We start from the raw sequence: 23103 nt of genomic DNA on the forward strand, positions 1-23103 counted from the left end.
GTTAAATCCATATAAAATGCAGAATTGGTAAAGTGGGGATTCAAAATATTTAATTTACAATAACAGAATACTGCAGTTATGAAAAAAACATTTTAATTTCAATTCTAAAATCTATGTTCACACAAGATTTAAAACTCAAAACAAAGAAACAAATTATTTTATTGGCATTTCTACTGTGAACAGCTTGTGGCAGGCAGCATTAGAAGCCCAGAGGAGCTCTGCTGGGCCCTGCAGCGTGGATACCCAGTCAGCTGGTCCAGTAAGGTCTATGCCCTCTGGTCTCAGTCTGAGAAGCAGCAGCAGGTATATATTGCCACAACCACCACCCAACCATCTCCCAAAACCACTGAGGGCTCCCGCCCCTCAAGCAATCAGCATGCACGTGGCCTCGACAGACACGCACACTTTCACATCGTGCAGAAATAAACAGGTTTCTAAATTAACATAAGGTTAAATACAGACAAAATGTTTTTAATGTGTGCCAGAGGTCGCTCACAATAACATCAAAATAATTTACATTGAACAAAATGATGAGCTCCTTAACATAGTCTACATGGTGGTCTAGTTGCCATTTCCTTGGTAATTGGAGGACTAACACGTATCAGTGAATCAGGAGGAAGTGAGGCTAAGCTCCTATAAAGCGTAGGGGGTAGAGCAGCAGTAAGAGGAGTTTCCACAGTGATGTACACTGTGGCATTCTGGGAAAACAGCAGAAACCCTCCACGTCAGCAAATCAAAAATTACCACTTTATAGAATCAGAAGACAGGTCATTAAATGTTGAGTGTGAACTACGTATCGATTTGCCAAAGATGATTAAAAAAACTGCAGTTTGGATTAAAGAAGACAAAGAAACTGGAAGAAGACAAAGTGAGTTTGTTGTCGTAGATACTCTTGGCTTTATACTCACAGTCTCTAAAGTGGGTGGGTGGGACGAGCATCACTTTAGCATGGTGAAATATCAGATGTGGAGAATTTGAACCAGGTACATGTTCACAGATGGGTCGGGTAGGCTCTATCGCTAGTCTGTCTAACAGAGGGAGAGCGAGAAACCCAAGTGCAAGAGGGAGATGAGGAGAAATAAAGTGTTGCGGAGAAGGAGAGGAAACTGACAGACTTGTCTTTTCCTCTGGCCTACACAGCTCTACTCTGATCGTGCACCCATGTCTGGAACATTTTCGTTAAATTGATTTGTCTGTATAGTATTTTTTTATTGAATAGCTTTTGCACTTCCCTTTAAACTTCACAGTACAATAAACTATAGTGCACAATATGATTTCTGAGCCACTCTCTTTCCCCTAGAGCCCAGATGGGAGGACGAGAGATGGTGTGTGAGCCGCACTGATCTGGTGACGTTGTCGAGTCAATGTGGGGCCCCACGCCAGACAGGGTCCCTTGGCCGGGCAAAGCTACACTGCGGCAGGCAGGCAGGCCAACCAGCTAACTGGGACGGGCCTCAGAAGGGCCTCAGTCCTGCCCCGGGTCCTTGACCGGGCCCCCATCCAGGTAGATCTTAAGGGCCTTCTCCTTACGAGGTGAGTAACTGACCCGGTGGCCAGTCTTCAGCAGCCGGCTGCTCTCCTTCTTCATCAGCTCATTGCGTTCGTCTTCAGACTGTTCCATAGGCTCCTCTGTGCTGTCCCTGAAACCCCAGAGCACAAGCTGAGATTTTCTGGAGAATATACCTATATTAAACAAAATATCTGCAATTTTCCTGAACATCCCATTGTCATGTCACAACACCTACTCATTTGAAATGGCAAAGGGCCCTGTTCCAGTATGGCAGAGTATGATGGGTTTACCTGTAGAAGACCACAGCACCATCATCACAGATGTACAGAGGCCACACATTCAGAGTGGACACTTTAGGGTTCCAGTCCAGATCCTGATGGATCTCCAATACCGAGATATCACAAGGAAATGTTCCTCGCCCCTGCAGGAGACAATCAGGACGCCAGTCAGTAAATTGGGAAACATTTCAGGAAATTAAGTGGAGTGAAACAGCGCAAGAGTAAAAGTAAATCCTAACAGCATCAAAAACAGTTTACCTACCTTGGCAAACTCCAGGTTTTCAAGAGGAACACCACTTATTTCACTGAGCTGGAGAGAGAGAATTGATGTCACAAATTGCCTTTTAATATCCATTTAGCATGCCCTATAATTTACCTTGCAACTTATGCATCTCAAAAGTCTAGAGGCTGATGTTACATACTGTGATGTGAAAAGTTACAGTGCATCTCACTACTCCCATGTGATACATCAGACCCAGTGATGTTGCTGGGAGCAGCACTTAGTGGGTAAGACAATCCCACAGTGCTGCCTTGCAAGCCAGCGTGTCTGTGGCCTCAGACATGTGCATCAGTGTACAAGGCCTGGCACCACATTCAGGACGTGAATACACACACACACCTTTTCCTTGAGTTCCTCCACACTGCTGCTCTCCAGAACCACTTCCTGGAAGGGCTCCAGCTTCATCTGGGCGGGGGTCCAGCGGCGGGTCAGCACAGCCAGCTGGGACATGGACTTCATCTTCTCTGGTCCTGGAAAAGGGGCAGGAGGGGAGGGTTGGGGATGGCTGAGCGAGCACACACCCACTGTCTCGGTCTGCCTCTCTCTCTCACAAGTGATACTCTTTTTTCCCCCTTTTTACCCCCTTTTTTCCCTCCCCAATTTCGTGGTGTCCAATTGTTGTAGTAGCTACTATCTTGTCTCATCGCTACAACTCCCGTACGGGCTCGGGAGAGACGAAGGTTGAAAGTCATGCGTCCTCCGATACACAACCCAACCTAGCCGCACTGCTTCTTAACACAGCGCGCATCCAACCCGGAAGCCAGCCGCACCAATGTGTCGGAGGAAACACCGTGCACCTGGCAACCTTGGTTAGCGCGCACTGCGCCCGGCCCGCCACAGGAGTCGCTGGTGCGCGATGAGACAAGGACATCCCTACCGACCAAGCCCTCCCTAACCCGGACGACGCTAGGCCAATTGTGCGCACAAGTGATACTCATTCAGATGAGACAATTCAGTTCTACAGGGCTTTTCCTTTTACAGAAGTAATTGTTAAAGCTTCCTCTAAAGCCATTTTTACGTGACCTAATATAGGCGTTTGATATAAAGCAGTAATATATTTTAGAATAAGTTTGTCTCTTTTCAGGCTATGATGACCACAATAGCAAACCAGTATTACCATCTAAAACCTCCAAAAAGACCTCCCAGTTACTGGAGATGTTGATGTCCTCCTCGTAGACGTGGTAGTCCAGAAACACTGTCCCTGGGTTCTTCCACGTCTTCTTCCTGAGACGGAACCTGACCCCACGTACACACACAATTAGGATTCAACAACACTTCTTATCAATAAGCATCAGCTGTGAGTCAGTGCTTTAAAAAGGTCACTCACAGTACCCATCCATAAGAGAACAAAGGCACCCATAATACTTTGAAGTGAGAGGATCTGCAGCAGGTAACCTAGCTGTTAAGAGCGTTTGGCCAGTAACCCGAAAGGTCGCTGGTTTGAATCCCCGAGAAACATCTGTCGATGTGCCTTTGAGCAAGGCACTTATCCAGAGCAACTTACAGGAGCAATTAGGGTTAAGAGCGTCTTCTAAATGACTAAAGACTGACATTCTAATTGTATCACCATGAAGACACTTGTGGTACCTTTTACAGTCAACAAATGTTTTCAGAAGAAAATACGTAGGTAAAGGATTCAAGTGTATAATATTTGATGTATGGTTGGATGTGTGCATTGGATTGTGTATATAGATCATCTTAGATATGCAGATTAGATGTTTTTAAGTGTGTACGGTGGAACCCACTTGTCGATGTTGAGGTCCAGCTTGCATTGGTCTTTCAGCTGAGGCATTAGCTCCTCTTTGGACTGTTTCACAGTCATGCCCTTAGCAAACACTGTGTCTACGAGGAACTTACAGGGCTGGGGAGGAGAGACACACACACACACACACACACACACACACTTAAGCATGAAACACAATGACAAATCCATCAGTGACACACCTACAGACTGCTGTTATGTGCGGAAATTGCACAACACCGAATAACTTCACTTGTGTGTGTGAAGAAACATCAGCACATCCCGGTCCTTACCTCTGCATCATTCACTAGTAGCTGGTACACTTTCACCCGATACTCGCCCTTCTTCAGTGCTCTGCCTAATCGAATGGTTATCTGTAAGAAGACCAAGAGGAGCGTCATGGATAAGGTTGTTTGTAAAAAAAACAACACCATTATCTTTTGAAAAAAGTCATGTTTTGAAAGGGGCAGATAGTGAGACGCTAGGGACCTTGTTGTCGTCAGAGAAGGAGGAGAGGGTCTCGTTGAGCCGTACACTCTCAAACTCCTGGTTGTTGGCGTAGACGCGGAACACCTTGAACTGGGTAGAGGTGACCCCCACGAAAGGCTCCAGGTTCTGTTTGAACGCTGACAGAGTTATCCTCTTATCCACGTGGACCAGTACACCTGACAGGCAAACAGCACCAAAACATACGTTTCAATTAGTTGGAACAAACTAATCATATAACAGTATATTAAATACTACATGTGGTTTTTGTTCTAACAGCATCTAAACCAGTGTTTCTTAACCCTCGAGGTGTTGCTCTGTCAGATAACTGACATGAGTGCTTATCTTAAATTAACCCATTCACATCCATGTACTATATTTAGTACGATATCAAACATGTGCCAGAAATTCTGGTTTGTGTAAATGCATGAAATTTGGTGTCAACACAGTTAGCACAAGTGTCTAAGACAGGCCATAATGACATTTTAGTATTGTTATTCTCTATCATACTTTAAAATGACTTCAGCATATGCATTTTGAAATACATTTCAGAATTAAATTGTTTAAAAGCATATAGTATTGTTATCTGACTTGTTCTAAGCCCAAATATATGATTCAACTCCTTGTTGTTTGTTAACTGCAGCCATTTCTGTATCGTAGTATACAGAATACAGTATATGCAATACAAGCTGTCTTAATGGAGATTGGAGAGAGTCCTTTTACAGCGTTCTCCCTCTCAGATCTAAAACATCTTCAAATCTTATTATACAGTATAAGCAAATCCAATGGAGAATGAGGCCTGCTACAGCATTCTCCCCCTTTCTCACAAGCACACGTGTACACACATACCACAGACATGCACACCCGGATGTCTCATGAATTAAATTCATAGTATGAACAACCCACACTTATTCCACAGAAAAAGGGTAAAAAAAAACAATTCTACAGTTCCCACAAACTAAACATTCAATCAAAAAAAGTTAGGACAGACTAAACAGGATTAGAATCAAAGACCTGCATTTGTAAATAGATTTAGAAGACATACATTTCTGGCCTCCTTCCCCAGAGCCGTCCTCCTGTGCATATGGTTCTGCTCTGAAGTAGAGGTAATAGGATTCCGCCTTGCTCTTCCCATTCTCATCATACTCGCTGTCCGTGCCACTGTCCTCCTCGGCTGTGTCCCACGTCTCCTTCTTGCCCTCATTGGCCTTGGAGCGGCGGCTGCTGGTGATGCTGTGTGAGTCCAGGCCATTGGCCAGCTGGATGGGGCCGCTGTCGGCGTTGCACAGCGTGTCACTGCTGTGGCTGGAGCTCAGGATGTCACTGTCCACTGAGCTCGTGCTGCGATCGTTGTTCACCTCAGAGTCCGAGCGCTCCTCCCCAGGGAACTGGGTTTCCGGGTCGGAGTAGGCCCCCCCACCGCTGGCCACCCGGATCCGGTTCTCCAGCTCTCGGTTGTCGACTGCAACGACAGCAGATACGGAGGAGGAGTCTGGTTCCTGAGAAGGTGAGGGGGACTCAATTTGTTCGAAGTCGCTGGTGTCTGAGCTCTTCTGGCTGTCACTGGTGCTGGAGCCCTGCTGCGGCTGGAGGGACAGGTTCTTCAGCTTTTCTGTGCTCTCCTCCAAGATGGTCTCTACAGAATTCCTGTTGCCCTTTGACCCCTCAGAGCACTCCTCAGGGTCGCCGCCCACTTTTTGGCAAATAGTTCTGTTGGTGCCGGGGGATTGCACAGGCAGCGAGACAAACAGGCGGATTGTGTTCCCATGGCGATCCAGCAGTTTCCACAAGAGGGAATCAGTGAAAGTGACCTGGTGATCTGGGGATTCAGAGCTTTCCACGAAAACCTAAGAGAAACCAGATAATGAACAAATTAGGTTTGTGTTACATCTGCAATCAAAGCACTGTTGAAAAATTATGTTTACAGATAAACAACATTAACACAGCAGACAAGCTGGAAAGGACAATAATACAAGTAGTGTGTGACCTTGTTGCTCCTGAAGAAACCCTCTGCTTTCAATGTCTTGTTGGGCACGTAGAGAAGCCGAAGGTCATTATAGCAGCGCTCCAGGACGACACGCATGGTTTCAGCTGAGAGCTCTGTGGCCTTTCAACAAACAATACACACACCGTGGAGAGATACTTCACCACAGATCCCAAAACAAATACGGGCAGATTTCATGGTCTTACAAGTATGGACTGTATCAGGCTGGATTAGATAGAAAGGAAGAATTAAAGAGGAGTGTCTGAACTAACTTACCTGTGCAATGAGCTGCTTGAACTCAGTGATTGACTGGTTTAGGTAGGCCCTGATGCTGACGGGAGGGGCAACAGTGTCAGTCTTCAGATCCACCACGTGAACCTTCACCATCACCTCTACAGAGACACACACCAACCAGTCACACACACACACACACACACACACACAACTGTTTTCCGAAAAGGCTAAAAGAGTTGCTAGTTAAAGTATTATATTTAAAGTATTGAATGTGTTTTTTACTGACCTCCGGGTTTGTATGGCTGGAAGACTTGCTCTGGTCTGCGCGTCTCCAGCAGCAGGTCAAACATGTAGGAGGACTTGACCCCGCCCAGCAGCAGCCCCATGGGGGTGTCCTCCTCACCCTCGTACGAGCGCTCCAGGTACTCATGGAACTCATCGTACTTGACCAGGCGACAGCAGTCCAGCGGGACCACCCCATCCAGTTCCATGAGCTAGGGGGCAGAATGGGTGGCCAAAGACACACACAAAGACGTCCAATTGCTAATAGACACATAAGATAATGTTTTGAAGCTTCTCTTGGTCATTGTAACCCCCCTTTTATTCTTAGAACTATGTCTATCCTAGGACCTCTCTCTATTCTGACACCGACCGCTGGCTGGTGTGAACTGCAGCTGCTGAGTGAGATTAGCTTTCAATGCTTTCCTCCGCATTTAGCTTCCACTCTGTCGTACCTTGTAGGCCATCTCTGTTGCCTCTCTGAGCGTCTTGTCCTTGTGCACTTCCAGCTTGTTCTCCATCATAGCCATCATCTTCACCGGATGCATGCAGAACAGCTTGATCTGACAGAGAAATAGAGCAATTAACAACAATACAACCGCTGTGAAAAACAACAGAACATTCAGTCAAATGACCGACACCGTTGCCCATGGGAAAGTCCACAGGAGGAGGATGTACCTTGCAGGTATTGCGCTCGATCTCCCTCTGTCTTTTCTCCTGCTCCTCAGACTCCTTCTCCCTCTGGACCAGATGCTTTATGTGCTCAGGGAAGTCATCACAATCCAGATACTCTGCAGTGGTAACAACACGGCCCATCAGTCAAGAGATCACCATAACTAACTGGGGGTCCAAGTCATTGAGAGAGACTAGGAAGGTTTAACCTTCTAGGATGGTTATACCCACATATTTAACTTTATACAGATGAATAGTCATTTTAGACATTTAAAAGCAAACTTGATTATGGAACTAGACTTGGTTCAATATGTTTCCCTTACTTGCATTCCTTGAGGGGTCTTTCAACCTATAAATCAGCATATACGCATTCGTAGAGCTGTTGGAACAGAAAAACATCGTATTAAATGCAAATGGAGAAAAGGAAAATGAGTAGCCAAATAGAGTTCCATCTTCCTTTCCAAACACATGAAAGAACAGTGCATTACGTAAAAGCTCAGTTATCAACAGGGCTTTGTCCTAGCCTGAATAACCACCCTCTTGTTTTTCTCCCAGGGAGACTTCAATAAAATGTAGGGCTCTGAGTAAACAAGCACCAGTTCATCCCCATTAAAGCTTCCTCTGGTATTGAACATTGCGGTGTGTGGAGTGGGAAGTGAACAGATGCTGGTAATGTTCTGGCCATGTAGGCATGCATTAGTAGGTACATATCTCCCATATTGTGAGATGGGAGAGCCAGGCATGGGAGTGAGATGTGTTCAGGGACATATTGATTTCAGATCAATCCAGAGAGTGACTGAGAGACAGGAGCTCCACTGACCTGGCAAAGGCACTGGAGTAATAGCCTCTGCTCCCCGAGGACCCTCCGTACGTTTTCCTGATGTCTTCCTGGGTGATCTATAGAAGGACACACACACACACACACATCAACACACTGGACCACCACCGGTGTGTTTCTGACAACTGTCAGTTACAATGACAGGCGTCGATTTCTTAAGTCTATTTAAAGCATAGGTCAAGGAGTTATGTTGATGCAACCTGTGTTGAGTTGTTTTGTCTAGTATTACATGCATAGTAAACATAAGTTATTTGAAGACTGAGAATAACCTTGCTGACGTGCTGGTCGTTGAAACTGTACCACTGGCCATCGCTGAAGGACTTAATGCAGGCATAGTAGTGGCCACCTGCAGCGCTGCCCGAATGCACCATGACCGAGAACAGCTCAAAGGTCAATGAACTCTGGAGAAGAGACGGTGGCAGGAGAGACAATTGGCTAACAATTAAATCCAATGACAGCAGATTGCACTACATGCAAACAGACCAGGATGGGCTATAAGACACAGGGAGTACGGGTGCTAGAGTGTAAGGACGGTTTATGTGGTATTACATAGTGTTGAGGCTGCGTACCTTTGGCTTCAGGACCCTCTCAGTACTGCTGGCGCTGTCCAGGCAGATGCCCTCATCCACACCGTCGTCCGCCGAGAAGTCGTTGCTCATCTGGTCGCTGTGGCAACTGCCTTCATTCTCTGCCCCGCTGTCAGTGCAGCTCTCCGTTTGAGGAGATTTCTATGAGAGCGGGCATTGATCAAAAACAAAGAGCAGGATGGAAAGACAGAGAAAGCAGACAGAGCTCAGGTATCAGTTACACTCATGAATTAATGATGACTTCATGGAAATTACTAATACATGAAACATAATCGAAACTCTAATTTGAGTGGACCTGAAAGGCTGGCTCTATTCCACCGCACCCCATGCCTCATTATTCTATCTAGAGTATAACATATAGGAGGCCACACTGTGCTGGTGTGTCTCACCTCGTCCTCCACGTCGATGAAGGGACCCATGTCCAGCTCCTCAGGGAAGGACATGCGGTCGTTGAGTTTGATGCGGTGCATAGTGGTGTAGTCAAAGTCAAAACGCTTCAGCTGCAGAGTCAGCAGGTAGGGAAAGTGCAGAAATCTCAGCCCCTGTGGAGGGAGGGCAAAGGGCCAGAACACTGATGGGTCAGAACACAAATTGCCTGGGCAGACCAGTGACCACCTTCACTCAACACCCCCATCAGTTCTCCCATGACCCAAAGGAAGGTGTGGTCTTAACATCAACAAGATCACTAGTCTGTATACTCACCTTTCGGGCATCACATTTTTTCTTGCAGCGCTCACAGAAGTACTGGTTGGCCCCGTCCAGAGTCTCTGGCTGAACGAAGGCCTGCAGAGCCTCCTCCTGTTTCAGTGAGTCACAAAGGCACTGTATCAGTAACAACTCTGACCACATTTACATCAAATTACACTGTCTTAGGAAAATGCAGGAGCATACAGCACGGTCTGGACTTCAGTGTCTGCGCGGTGAATACATAAATGACCATCATAGCTTTGATCTCTTCACACACTTGGATTAATACTGCTATAGTCATGAAGAAGGGCAGAGACATAAGAGATGGAGGCAGAGAGACACGCACCACGCTGCCATAAGCCTGGCTGGCCCCAAATGGTCTGATGACCAGAGGGATGTCCAGGTAGGTGTCGATCCTCCAGCTCTCATAGCCACACTCCAGACAGCGCACATAGTCCTTCAGCTTCCCCTGGTACAGCTGGTTAATCAGGTCAGCCTGAGGGGGGACACAACACGAGGGAGTCAGGCCCAAGCAGTCACAACACTCACACATATGTATCTCTCAGAATTGTGAAATACGCACTTCACTGCTCACACTGAACCTACTACTCACAACTCTATGCCAGCTTCATAATAATGTAAACTCCCTAAACTCTAACACCCCCCAAAGACAATGACTTGGCTCCTCTCAAAGAGTCAACACATTTCACTTAATATGTGATTGCAACAGCAGGCTCATTAACTGGGTAAGACCCTACTTAACAGGTCCAAGACCCTACCAATTGGTCCAAGTGTTGGATGTTAATGGGAAAACTGTCTAATGCAAGAGGAGATTAGCTGTGGAGTCCCGCAGGGGAGTGTCCTTGGTCCACTGCACATTAATATGAAAATCAGCCTGCTCGTAAATTATTTTTGTACACGGATGACTCTGCTCAATTGGTGTCCCAAAAGAACAAAGTCTCAGTAGAAGAGATCCTTAGAGCGGAGTTATTCAAGATTACTAAATGGCTTATTTGGTTCCTGAGTAATGCTTGCAAGGTCCCCTGATTTCTGTGTCAAAGTGGGCAACTCAGAGGTTAGACCAAAAACATCACCTTGGGTATTCATTTTGATAGGTACCTGACCTGTAAGATTATGTTTAACAAAAATAAACCCCAAAATATAATTCCTAGCTCAGACCTCTAAATGGCTTGATATTTACACCCTGAAGTCTGGCAGGTAAGCTAGTTCAGTGTCACTGATTAGCCTACCCAATTTTACCTACCTCATCCCCATACTGTTTATATTTATTTACTTTTCTGCTCATTTGCACACCAGTATCTCTACCTGTACATGACCATCTGATCATTTATCACTCCAGTGTTAATCTGCAAAATTTTAATTATTCGCCTACCTCCTCATGCCTTTTGCACGCAATGTATATAGACTATTTTTTCTACTGTGTTATTGAATTGTTAATTGTTTACTCCATGTGTAACTCTGTGTTGTCTGTTCACAATGCTTTATCTTGGCCAGGTCGCAGTTGCAAATGAGAACTTGTTCTCAACTAGCCTACCTGGTTAAATAAAGGTGAAATAAAAATAAAATGTGTGCTCACCAGCCACAAACATCTAAACAACAATTTTAGATTTAAAAACTTTTGATTCTAAAGAATAAGCCACAGACCAGCTAAAACAAGCTTGTAAGAATTGCATTTTAACTCCCCCGGCCCTTGAACTTATCTGGAGGTCCAGCAGTTTAAGCAGCTAGGGTGGCTATCTGTGTAAAAATAAATGTTAATTGAACTAGTCCGGTAAGGTCCACAGAATTACCACTGTCTCAGCCCTCACATACCTATCCAATTGTTTATTTAGAGATGTCCACCAGCATAATACCGGCGCCAGAGACCTTCACCATTTTAAATTTAAGAGTTTATCTGGTAAGAACCCTTTCTTATATTCCGGTGCTGTGGAGTAAAACAAACTACCATAGCAACTTACAACCATACCAACAATAACCTAATTTAAATAGAATGTAAAAGCTAGCTGATTGAAAAGTAGAAAACATTTTCATGTCTGTATATATCTGGAATATGTTACTAATCTACCCTGAGTGTGAAAAACATTATGAACATCTGCTCTTTCCCTGACCAGGTGGAAGCTATGGTCCCTTATTGACGTCATCTGTTAAATCCACTCAAATCAGTGTAGATGAAGGGGAGGAGACAGGTAAGAGAGGGATTTTTATGTCTTGAGACATGGATTGTGTGTGACATTCAGAGGGTGAATAGGCAAGAGAAACGTAAATGCCTTTGAATGGGGGTACGGTAGTAGGTGCCAGGCACACCGATTTGTGGCAAGAACTGCAAAGCAGTTTCACACTCAACAGTTTCTCATGTGTAATAAGAATGGTCCACCACCCAAAGGACATCCAGCCAACTTCACAACTGTGGGAAGCATTGGCATCAACATGGGCCAGCATCACTGTGGAACGATTGACACCTTAGAAACCAAGCCTCGACAAGTTGAGGCTGTTCGGAGGGTGAAAGGGGGTGCAACTTAATATTAAGAAGGCATTAATGTTTTGTACACTCTGTATGTCAACAACCCAAAGAAATAGGGACCACAGCAGAAATAAATCTGAATTTATTGTGCAATCCCGTTCACGGTTTTTGTATGCATGTAATGTGTACATGTAATTTTTTAAATGACAAAAAAAATCAAACAAACAGTTGAAGAAGACAATAATAGAAGTTCAAATAAGTACCGTAAGTGGAGAAAACTGCTGCTGGGGACACAAATATAGCAAAAATCAAAATGGGACTTTGATTAACCACTGATAATGCAGAGCATTCTTTACAAATACAGCTAAACACAGGAGCTCACGTGTAGGAGCCTAGTGCTTATATTCACAGTGATTTAAGTGTTTACGGTTCATACCAAACTCCTGAGATCAGAAAACGCTAACCCTCAGCCTTACTGGCTCTCTCACCTTCCCACAGAAGGCCCTTTGTTCTGGGCCTGGGGGAGGCCCTCATTGGCTCCCTGGATTAGTGTTGTCAGACAAGTGGCAGGGTTAAATTTTCTTTCATACCTGCTCTGTCTGCTTCCATTTCTGCTCCAAGGCATCAAACATGACCCTACACAGCTCCTGGACGTCATGCTGCTGCCAGGCTGAAAACACAGATACGCAGACACCACAGAAGAGACACACGGACCAGTCAAGACACAGTGAACTGTGTGACAAAACAAACAAAGTACCCTTCCCCCACACTCTTCCAGTTCCTTTATCAAAATATCAGAAGCAGTTGAGCCTGGGCCACTCCTGGTTACAGGGAGGCTGCCTAGATGTAGCAGTGTGACAGCCCACCTTCGCTGCTGTCCCAGCCGAAGCTGCGGGTCACGTCGGTGGTCTCGATGGCCCTCTTCTTACTGGTCTGCAGCAGCAAAAACAGCCTCTGTAGCTGGTAAGGGATGCTGGTAACCGGGTCTTCCTCCGACTCCTCAAACTCCCAGCTGGAGGGAACAGTGGACAAGTAGAAAATAGTTTTAGGACAAAGCTCTTCATTAAATACAGTTGTTTATTAGAACAATACAAAGAGCTTCACGAGAACAGGTACTTACTTGTACAGTGCATTTCTGAACTCCGGGGTCATAAACAGTGTTTGTAGAAGGCTGTTCAAATAGCAGGTCATGGCCTGGTTAACCAAACCCACATATCCTGCAGAGGGGGAGAGACATGAAATCAAAATCAAATGTAATTTGTTACATGCGCCGAATACAGTGAAAAGCTTACTTACAAGCTTTTAACCAACAATGCAGTTAAGAAAAAATAAGTGTTAAGTTAAAAAAAAATCAAAGTTACAAATAATTAAAGATCAGCAGTAAAATAATAATAGCGAGGCTATATACAGGGGGTACCGGTACAGAGTCAATGTGCGGGGGCACCGGTTAGTTGAGGTAATATGAACATGTAGGTAAGTTAAAGTAACTACGCATAGATAATAAACCGAGAGTAGCAGCAGCGTAAAGGGGGAGGGGTAATGCAAACAGTCCGGGTAGCCATTTGATTAGCTGTTCAGGTGTCTCACGGCTTGTGGGTAGAAGCTGTTTTGGAAATAGACTTGGCGTGCTGGTACCGCTTGCCGTGCGGTAGCAGAGAGAACAGTCTATGACTAGGGTGGCTGGAGTCTGTTTTTTAGGGCCTTCCTCTGACACAGCCTGGTATAGAGGTCCTGGATGGCATGAAGCTTGGCCCCAGTGATTTACTGGGCTGTACGCACTACTCTAGTGCCTTGCGGTCGGAGGCCAAGCAATTGCCATACCAGGCAGTGATGCAACCATGCTCTCGATGGTGCAGCTGTAGAACCTTTTGAGGATCTGAAGACCCATGCCAAATCTTTTCAGTCTCCTGAGGGGGTACAGGTTTTGTCGTGCCCTCTTCACGAGTGTCTTGGTGTGTTCGGAACATGATAGTTTGGTGATGGGGACGCCAAGGAACTTGAAGCTCTCAACCTGCTCCACTACAGCTCCATCGATGAGAACGGTGGCATGCTCGGTCCTCCTTGTCCTGTAGTCCACAATCATCTCCTTTGTCTTGATCACGTTGAGGGAGAGGTTGTCCTGGCACCACACGGCCAGGTCTGGCCTCCTCCCTATAGGCGGTCTCATCGTTGTCGGTGATCAGGCCACTGTTGTGTCATCGGCAAACTTGGTGTTGGAGTCTTGCTTGACCATGCAGTCATGAGTGAACAAGAATACAGGAGGGGACTGAGCACACACCCCTGAGGGGCTCCTGTGTTGAGGATCAGTGTGGTGGATGTTGTTACCTACCCTTTCCACCTGGGGGTGGCCTGTCAGGAAGTCCAGGATCCAGTTGCAGAGGGAGGTGTTTAGTTCCAGGGTCCTTAACATAGTGATGAGCTTTGAGGGCACTATGGTGTTGAATGCTGCGCTGTAGTCAATTAACAGCATTCTCACATAGGTGTTCCTTTTGTCCAGGTGGGAAAGAACAGTGGAGTGCAATAGAGATTGCATCATCTGTGGATCTGTTGGGGCGGTATGCAAATTGGAGTGGGTCTAGGGTTTCTGGGATAATGGTGTTGATGTGAGCCATGACCAGCCTTTCAAAGAACTTCATGGCTACAGATGTGAGCGCTACGGGTCGGTAGTCATTTAGGCAGGTTACCTTAGTGTTCTTGGGCATAGGGACATTGGTGGTTTGCTTGAAACATGTTGGTATTACAGACTCAGGTTGAAAATGTCAGTGAAGACACTTGCCAGTTGGTCAGCGGATGCTCAGAGTACATGTGCTGTTAACCGTCTGGCCTTGTGAATGTTGACCTGTTTGAAGGTCTTACATCAGCTACAGAGAGCGTGATCACAGTCATCCGGAACAACTGACGCTCTCATGCATGCAGTGTTACTTTCCTTGAAGCGAGCATAGAAGTCATTTAGCTCGTCTGGTAGGCTTGTGTCACTGTGCTTCTCTTTGTAGTCAGTAATAGTTTGCAAGCCCTGCCACAGCCAACGAGTGTCGGAGCTGGTGTAGTACGATTCAATCTTAGTCCTGTTTTGATGCTTTGCCTGTTTGATGGTTCGTCGAAGGGCGTAGCGGGAGCTTCCAGGTTATAGTCTCGCTCCTTGAAAGCAGCAGCTCTACCCTTAAGCTCCATGCAGATGCTGCCTGTAATCCATGGCTTCTGGTTGGGGTATGTACGTAGTCACTGAGGGGATGACATCAATGCACTTACTGATGAAGCAAGTTGATGAAGCCAGCCAGACGTGGTGTACTCAATGCCAGCGGAGGAATCCCGGAACATATTCCAGTCTGTGCTAGCAAAACAGTCCTGTAGCTTAGCATCTGCTTCATGAAGTGAGCTGTCAGGGGGGTGGGGTTACATAACAGGAAGTGAGGTCAAGAATATGCTGTTGACAGAAAGGGTGTACCTGTGTCAGACTTGTTGAGGATGGAGGAGTAGGAGTAGCTGGGGCTGCTGTAGTCACTGCTGCAGCCCACCGTGCAGTCTCTGGGCAGAGGGCCGATGAAGCGCTCCTGGGAGCTGTCATCCAGACCACTGCTGCCCGCTGTCCCCAACTCATCCTACACAAAGGAGAATTAAGCTTCAGCTCATAGCTACCACTAGTCTACCAAGAATGAGCTGCATGTCAATCCCTCCTCCAGGGGAATGCCCTAGGCATGTTGGTATTCATATTAACCATTAACTCTCATCTTCCCACTCACTCACCGATGCAATCTGAGGCTGTTCTCCGTCCTTGTCTGTGAGCTGGAGGAAGTTCCTCTTCCCGGGCTCAAACCCGAACTCAGTGAGGGACATCTCACTGCTGGGATCCAGCGAACCCTGGGAGAGATCAGAAAGAGAAAAAACACCCTTCAGTTTGGACAGGCAGGTCTGAACATGAGAAAACAGCAGACGCAAACAAAATAAAACTAGGATTTGAGATTGAAAAAATTTCAGTAGTTTCCCCACAATACAACCTAATCAACCTGTCAATCAGAGGTTCCCATTAAATTCATAAGGAGAATCCTCACCATGATCATTCAAAAGATGAGCTTTTAGGACCAGTTTGTGGAGCATGCTGTGGAGCATGCTATGAAGCAGCAGTGTTTTGTCATGTAATGTTGGCTGTAGAAGAGGGGGGGGAGTAGCCAGCAGCTGAAAGAGAGCTTAATCCACTGACCTACTCTTGTGAGATAACTCCAGCTTCAGATTACTTCAGGGACAGGAAAGAAAGACTGGCGTACATAAAGCTATTTACACACTATGGGGAGGATCCAAACGACACTATTTCAAGCCGTTGGTCAGTGAGTGCAGCTCAGTTGAACAGCTGACGTACAGTAGACAGTATAGCCATGTGCGGAGGAGGAGCAAACAACGACGGACGTTTTGGAGGACTACACAAGTACGTAAGCCCCCCCCCACCACCAGGATCCAATAAAGGGACCTGGGATCATAAGGTTGTCGTAGGACACAGACTCACCATGTCCCCTGTCTTGCGCCATGCCAGGTCAAAGGTGCCGTTCACATAGCCCGCCTTGTGGGCCACATCCTCAAAGAGTTTGGGGAGGGTGGTGGAGGCTGGCAAGTTGAGGGTGAGCCTCTCGTTGACTGTCTTAGCATTGGTAGTGTCCTGGACTATGCACAGCACTCTGGGCTCCTCCGCCGCATTCTCTATCTGTAGGATACAGGAAACATACAAACACCTTGAGTGCAGAGCACACACCTCTCCATTCAGTGTTCTACTTCATGACAAAATATTAAAACAAAAATGTTATCACCAGGTTATTTGCATGCATTCAGGGAGCCGAGAGATTTGACTACAGTCAGTGGGTAGGGCATTCTCATACTCACACGTGAATGTCATAACAGGCGAACGAACACCAGACAAGAAACTAGAGCAGGCGGATGGTGCAATGCAGGATTACTATTATATGACCTACGGTGTGGACCTCACGTTGCATTACATTCTTGGAAGATGCAGATTAAAATAGCCCAAACCTAGAGGGGGAGGAACATTACAGAGACTGGAACAGAGCCATGCTTCCAAACTATCATAGTGCCAAAAATTCCTCCATAAGGAATGTCTCATCAATAAGGAAACTGAAAATATCTGGTTAAGTAACTCATCAAGGGACAGGATGACAGTACATTATTAAAATTGACCAAAAATCATAACATGCAATGATAGATCAAGATTTGAGCCTCATGCATACATGGAATCTATAGGGCTAGTCTGGTTTACCATCTGCGTGTCTAGAGAGAGCCTCACACCATCGCAACCTATAGACCTCATTGTTTCTATTCAATCTGGCTTTGTCCATGTTATTTATGAAATGATGGCTAGTTATTCAGCTAATCTAGTGAAGCCAACATTTGTTATGATTACAATGTCCACTACAGTGTATCATACTATTTTCCCCAAAGCAGGCCTTCCAGGAATGACACAAGAGAAACCTGTCTAAGACATAGTGGTGTTTGTGTGACTAAGTGTGCCCAAAACAACTTTCAGTGAGACTCGCGCAATAACATGTGCTTAAAAGGTCTATCGGCACCATTACATGGTCCGTGCTTATTGTGACCTTTATTTAACTGTCCACAATTATAGTACATGAGTGTGGTGTGTTAGCATTTGACAAATGTTTCCCTAATCGAAGAACCTTTTGTATTTTCCTAAAGAATTCAAATGAGTTATCCCCCAAACAAAAATGCCTATGGTCTGTTTATTTAAACTACGTGTGTGTCATGTTGGGCTGGTGTTACCGCCATTTGGGTTAACAAAACTGGCCCTCACTCAATCAGCCAGCCCTCTATTCTAAAAGTTACTATTTTGTTACGGTCTAGGCACAGTGACCAGCTGGTAGTAGGTTGGCCAAACATTCAGGACAGCAAAAACCTGATGCTCCATGCAGTCGTCAGCAAATCCCACACAGTAAGCTGCACACAGTCACAGACTATCCACTCCGCTAGGAGGAACTACCTGAGAAAACCTCTTCTTCATCTCATTGAAAATACTCTGCCTGCAACTCCAAAACATACCCTAATGACACATGGGGAGGAGGGGTGTTAAACACAGATTAAAGCAGTGCAAACAGCTGTTACCGAGAAGTGAAACAGTTATGCAACATGCCAGAGTTTCTCTATGTATCCACAAGCACACCGGCTCAGACTAACTGGGAATGGCACGCTTTCAATTAACTTCTAAACACCACCACTAATACTGTAGGTATTATTAAAATCAAACAGACAGAACAACTAACTATGTAAAGCTGGTGATCTTGGCAAAATATGTCCCGGCCGATGCTACAAACAAGCCGCAGATGTCAACACGAGTGAATTATAAGATTAGGGGTATTTTTATCACAGATAATGTTGCAAGGTGCTGACATGCAGCCGTAGGTGCTATAGAGCACAGACACAAATGCACTACACAGAACAGATACGAGAATCTAGGCTAAATGACAAACAGGGGAATTATTACTTAACTACAACCAGAGTTACTAGTCTGGATTTCTGTTGTTAAATCATTATTGAGCCAGTCAGGTGACACCGAAAAACATTTTCCTGCCAATAGGGCAAATAACAGCAAACTAACACCCAGCATCAGTAGGCCTACAGCAATACTAACTTTATTGAAGAGCCTTCAGAGGGTGAGAGAACAACCTGGTCTATAGTCGCTGGCTGGCAGAAAACACGGAATTTCAGTAGAACTTCAGCCTGTAATTTTCAGTCTCATTTTCATGTCACTCCAGTCTGTAAGATCTCATTGTTTCTTCAATCAAGAAGACAGTCTGGGAGGGGGAAAAGTGTCTCTTTACTTCCTGGTTTCACAGTAGCACCTGAGGGCTAATGACTCTTCCGGAAACAGATACTGAAACTTTTCTATGCATGTTGTTTCTCAGGAACTGTGAACATTGCATAAAGCGAAAGCAAGAGTGGGCTTGTTAACCTGCTTGGGGATTTGGTTTTCAAAATAACATTTAGGCCTAACATGAGTTGCCATGGGAGTTACATTGCATTAACATGCATTTGCACATCTGACAAACTGTAGACATACTTTCGGGGAAAGAAGATAAAATGTCCCTAGTATAGTTATGAAAGGTCTGAAACTAAACATTTTATAAAATCTCAAGGAAAAAAAACAAACATGACAATGAACGTAAATACTAGAGGTCGACCGATTATGATTTTTCAACGCCGATACCAATTATTAGAGGACCAAAAAAGCTGATACCGATTACACGGCTGATTTCTTTTGGATTTTTTTTGTAATAAGGACAATTACAACAATACTAGATGAACACTTATTTTAACTTAATATAATACATCAATAAAATCTATTTAGCCTCAAGTAAATAATGAAACATGTCCAATTTGGTTTAAATAATTCAAAAACAAAGTGTTGGAGAAGAAAGTAAAAGTGCAATATGTGCTATGTTTGAGTTCCTGCTACGTTTCAGTTCCTTGCTCAGAACATGAGAACATATGAAAGCTGGTGGTTCCTTTTAACATGAGTCTTCAATATTCCCAGGTAAGAAGTTTTAGGTTGTAGTTATAGGAATTATAGGACTATTTCCCTCTATATCATTTGTATTTCATTAACCTTTGACTACTGGATGTTCTTATAGGCATTTTAGTATTGCCAGTGTAACAGTATAGCTTCCGTCCCTCTAGTTAGCACGCGTTAACTAGCTAGCCATTTCACTTCAGTTACACCAGCCTCATCTCGTGAGTTGATTGGCTTGAAGTCATAAACAGCGCAATGCTTGACGCACAACAAAGAGCTGCTGTCAAAACGCACGTAAGTGCTGTTTGAATGAATGCTTACGCGCCTGCTTCTGCCTACCACCGCTCAGTCAGATACTTGAATGCTCAGTCAGATTATATGCAACGCAGGACAGGCTAGATAATATCTAGTAATATCAACCATGTGTAGTTAACTAGTGATTATGATTTATTGTTTTTTATAAGATAAGTTTAATGCTAGCTAGCAACTTACCTTGGATTACTGCATTTGCATAACAGGCAGTCTCCTTGTGGAGTGCAACAAGAGAGAGGCAGGTCGTTATTGCATTGGACTAGTTAAGTGTACGGTTGCAAAGTTGGATCCCCCGAGCTGACAAGGTGAAAATCTGTCGTTCTGCCAATGAACAAGGCAGTTAACCCACCGTTCCTAGGCAGTCATTGAAAATAAGAATGTGTTCTTAACTGACTTACCTAGTCAAATAAAGGTATACATTTATTTATTTTATATAAATCGGTGCCCAAAAATACTGATTTCCGATTGTTATGAAAACTTGAAATCGGCCCTAATTAATCGGCCATTCCGATTAATCGGTCGACCTCTAGTAAATAGAATAGCCCTTACACAGTATTAACATCCTGTTACCTCCTAGGAAGGTCTGCTCACGCAACAGGCCTGCGCAAGGGCTAAGGCCACCACCAGCACAGAGGAAATTATATGAGTGTTTGAAGCTAGCCTACACAACTTACCGAGAATTAAATATTTGACTTGCAGACCTTGCTTTACTTGAGGAAACCGGAACAATTGCGTAACAATACAACAGCAGGTGTGCCTATGCTCAATGCCAGATTTCTCCACCCCACTGACTCATCCCACTGCACACGACTTCTGTCAAGCGCTTTAACAGCAGCTAGCAGGTGGCTCTACAAAGTTTAAACCAACCAGTTCCCTCTGGACAACTTAACAGTAGGCAGGAGTGGATATGTTGTGATGCTACTGCTTCAAATAATGAATATTGGTTGGACAATAACAAGATCTTTAAACTGAGTTTTGGTACTGTCAAAAAAGCTGTGTCACCTAACCTGTTCCAGTTCAAATTGAGACAGAAATAAAAGAATAGTTCTCTTGCTTGGTTAATGGATAACAAAGACGATTCTCCATTATTTTACACAAGACATCCACTGAAATATGAGGCCTAGCCATGCTCAAATGCAGAGTGACAGGGGCCCAGGCAGCGATGTGTATAGGGTTGGAGATTGTCATCAGAGTTTGGCCATGGAGAGCAGTGAGCCCTGCATAGAGCTGAAATAATGGTTTCAGCTGTGTGATTAGGGGGATGGAGAGAGAGAGGACTGATCAAGGCTTCGCTGAGCACAGCAGCACAACGGTTTGGACCTTCAGCACTGGGAACACTTGATTATTGAGCGCGGCTGTCCAGAGCAGATTAAAACTAGTCAATTCCATTTTAAGGAGATGTGTTATCCTATTGAGGCCAACATTCCAGACTCAGCCCTAATACCAGCCTAAACAGAGGCGCAACACTTCTTGTCTTTATCCTTGATCTGCCATTATATTATTTCTTAGCTAGATACACATTTCTAAATTAATATAAGATTTAAATTGTCATTCTAGTACCATTTAGGTTGGAAAGCGATTAACACAATATGTCAAAAGACAATGTAATTATTTCTGATTGCAATGAAAGCAGGCAGTTCTCCGTCTACAGCCCTTGGCACTATATTTCAGCAAACTAGGGCAAGACTGTGGCCGGATTAGCTACAATAAATCTTCGTGTGGAAATTGTGGACACAAACAACCCTATGAAATGTTAATAAGGAGGTACTGACAGTGTCATAAAAACGTTTAGATTGTTAACAGTTAGACCTAATTATAGGGTATTGAGGCTATTGGACCATTACTTACTAGCTAGTTAAGTTATACTTAACATCTAACATTAGCACAGCTAGCTAATAGCACATTTTGTGTGCACGATATATCAAATAGTTAACGTTAGGTATGAAACCAAAATGTCATGTGAGACTGATGCTTAGAAAAATAGATAGCCAGCTGGCTAGCTCTCGCTAGCTAACGTTACCTGGAACAAGGACTTTTTTTGTTTACCCGATCTGAAACTAGCTAGTCATCGACAACGACACCGTCCAGCTGGCTAGTTTGCCTTTGCTTTGACAAGCTAGCCAACTACAATTTAACGTTAGCAGCAGCTCAAAGCAATGTCTAACGACATTATTAGCAAGCTAGCCAACAAAAAAAAAACGTGCATTATTACTCTACACTTGTTTTATTTTCCATGTAGCTAGCTGGCTTCCTATTGTCCACCATAGCTTCATAGTTAAACGTTCCTACGCCGTTTTGAGCGAAACAGTCGGGCTTAAAGCTACAGTAACGCTAGCTAGCTATGGTTAGCATGCTAGCAATCTTTTCTAACTAGCTAGCTGAAAGCTAACGTTAGTTAGCCAGCTCTGTCATTGCGGTTTTACGCGTCAGTAGATAATGCCACCAACTCATTTTCTGTACTAACTAAAAAGTTGATTATATCATTGACTGTGATAAGGATGATTACTAAGGGCCCGTTGTTGCCAGAAACCCGTTCTGTAACTGGCTATGATAATCTCACCTCTTTCGGTACGAGCTGGTTCTCTTCGCTGGGCACCATTTCCATTTGTGCGACAATTTATACAGGCATCTATCTACCCGAGCTCGATGTCAACGGGAAAACTTTACGACGGTGAACAAAAACATAATTTGTGTTTTTTCCACCCGAGGGTCTGTAGAACTAAACTGAAACTAATAAAAACTTGTATGAAAATGATATAGGATAGTTTCTGTTACACCACCTAAGCACAAACACACAGCTATCAATGGGGAGGAAATGGACAGCCTTCAGTTTCCCGAGATTTCAGAGAAGGTATCATCGTCACATCCTTAAACATCTCTGATGTCACTGATAACCCAAGTACGTAGATCAAGTCTGTAGTGCATGTTAACAATTACAATATTGACAAAGTTCCAGTGAAATGCTGTGCTTTTCATCCCCAGGTTTTCTTGTCACGGTCTTTAATTTATAAGCATAATTTTTCTCCACACAGATATTATATATGGAATAATCGGGATATATTGTGAAAACATACGTATTTGTTTTTAGAATATTGGTTCCGAAATAATATCCTATTGGTGAGCCAACTTGTAAATGCAGAGTTGAAAAAAAACGTACTTACAAGGATTTTTTAAAATCATTTTACAAGATCCTTGTAACACCTACATATTT

General features: G+C 44.5%; 1 protein-coding gene across 4 annotated transcripts; it reads right to left on the reverse strand.

Annotated features, from left to right (window-relative positions):
- Positions 1 to 28: 28 nt before the first annotated feature.
- Positions 29 to 22781, reverse strand: LOC110506502 (ubiquitin carboxyl-terminal hydrolase 47). Of its 4 annotated transcripts, XM_021586155.3 has the most exons (30): positions 22453 to 22698; positions 18054 to 18113; positions 16557 to 16751; positions 15803 to 15916; positions 15504 to 15657; positions 13179 to 13275; positions 12925 to 13070; positions 12649 to 12728; positions 12322 to 12342; positions 9923 to 10072; positions 9592 to 9687; positions 9279 to 9431; positions 8872 to 9030; positions 8572 to 8703; positions 8285 to 8361; positions 7788 to 7843; positions 7471 to 7583; positions 7248 to 7355; positions 6800 to 7007; positions 6556 to 6671; positions 6283 to 6402; positions 5341 to 6142; positions 4299 to 4474; positions 4103 to 4183; positions 3814 to 3929; positions 3186 to 3304; positions 2408 to 2538; positions 2051 to 2098; positions 1801 to 1931; positions 29 to 1640 (listed from the first exon to the last, which is right to left on the reverse strand). In XM_021586155.3, exons 1-30 carry the CDS (start codon positions 22495 to 22497, stop codon positions 1466 to 1468), a joined length of 4179 nt encoding a protein of 1392 aa, XP_021441830.1. In that variant the 5' UTR covers positions 22498 to 22698; the 3' UTR covers positions 29 to 1465. The 4 variants fall into 4 exon arrangements, with proteins under 4 accessions (XP_021441830.1, XP_021441832.1, XP_021441833.1 ...); XM_021586157.3 differs by lacking the exon at positions 12322 to 12342 and having other exon boundaries at positions 22453 to 22772; XM_021586158.3 differs by lacking the exon at positions 18054 to 18113 and having other exon boundaries at positions 22453 to 22748.
- Between the last annotated feature and the right edge of the window lie 322 nt (positions 22782 to 23103).

Source organism: Oncorhynchus mykiss, chromosome 26 (genome assembly GCF_057628025.1).
Source record: "Oncorhynchus mykiss isolate SJ-2025 chromosome 26, ASM5762802v1, whole genome shotgun sequence".
NCBI classification, from domain to species: Eukaryota; Metazoa; Chordata; class Actinopteri; order Salmoniformes; family Salmonidae; genus Oncorhynchus; species Oncorhynchus mykiss.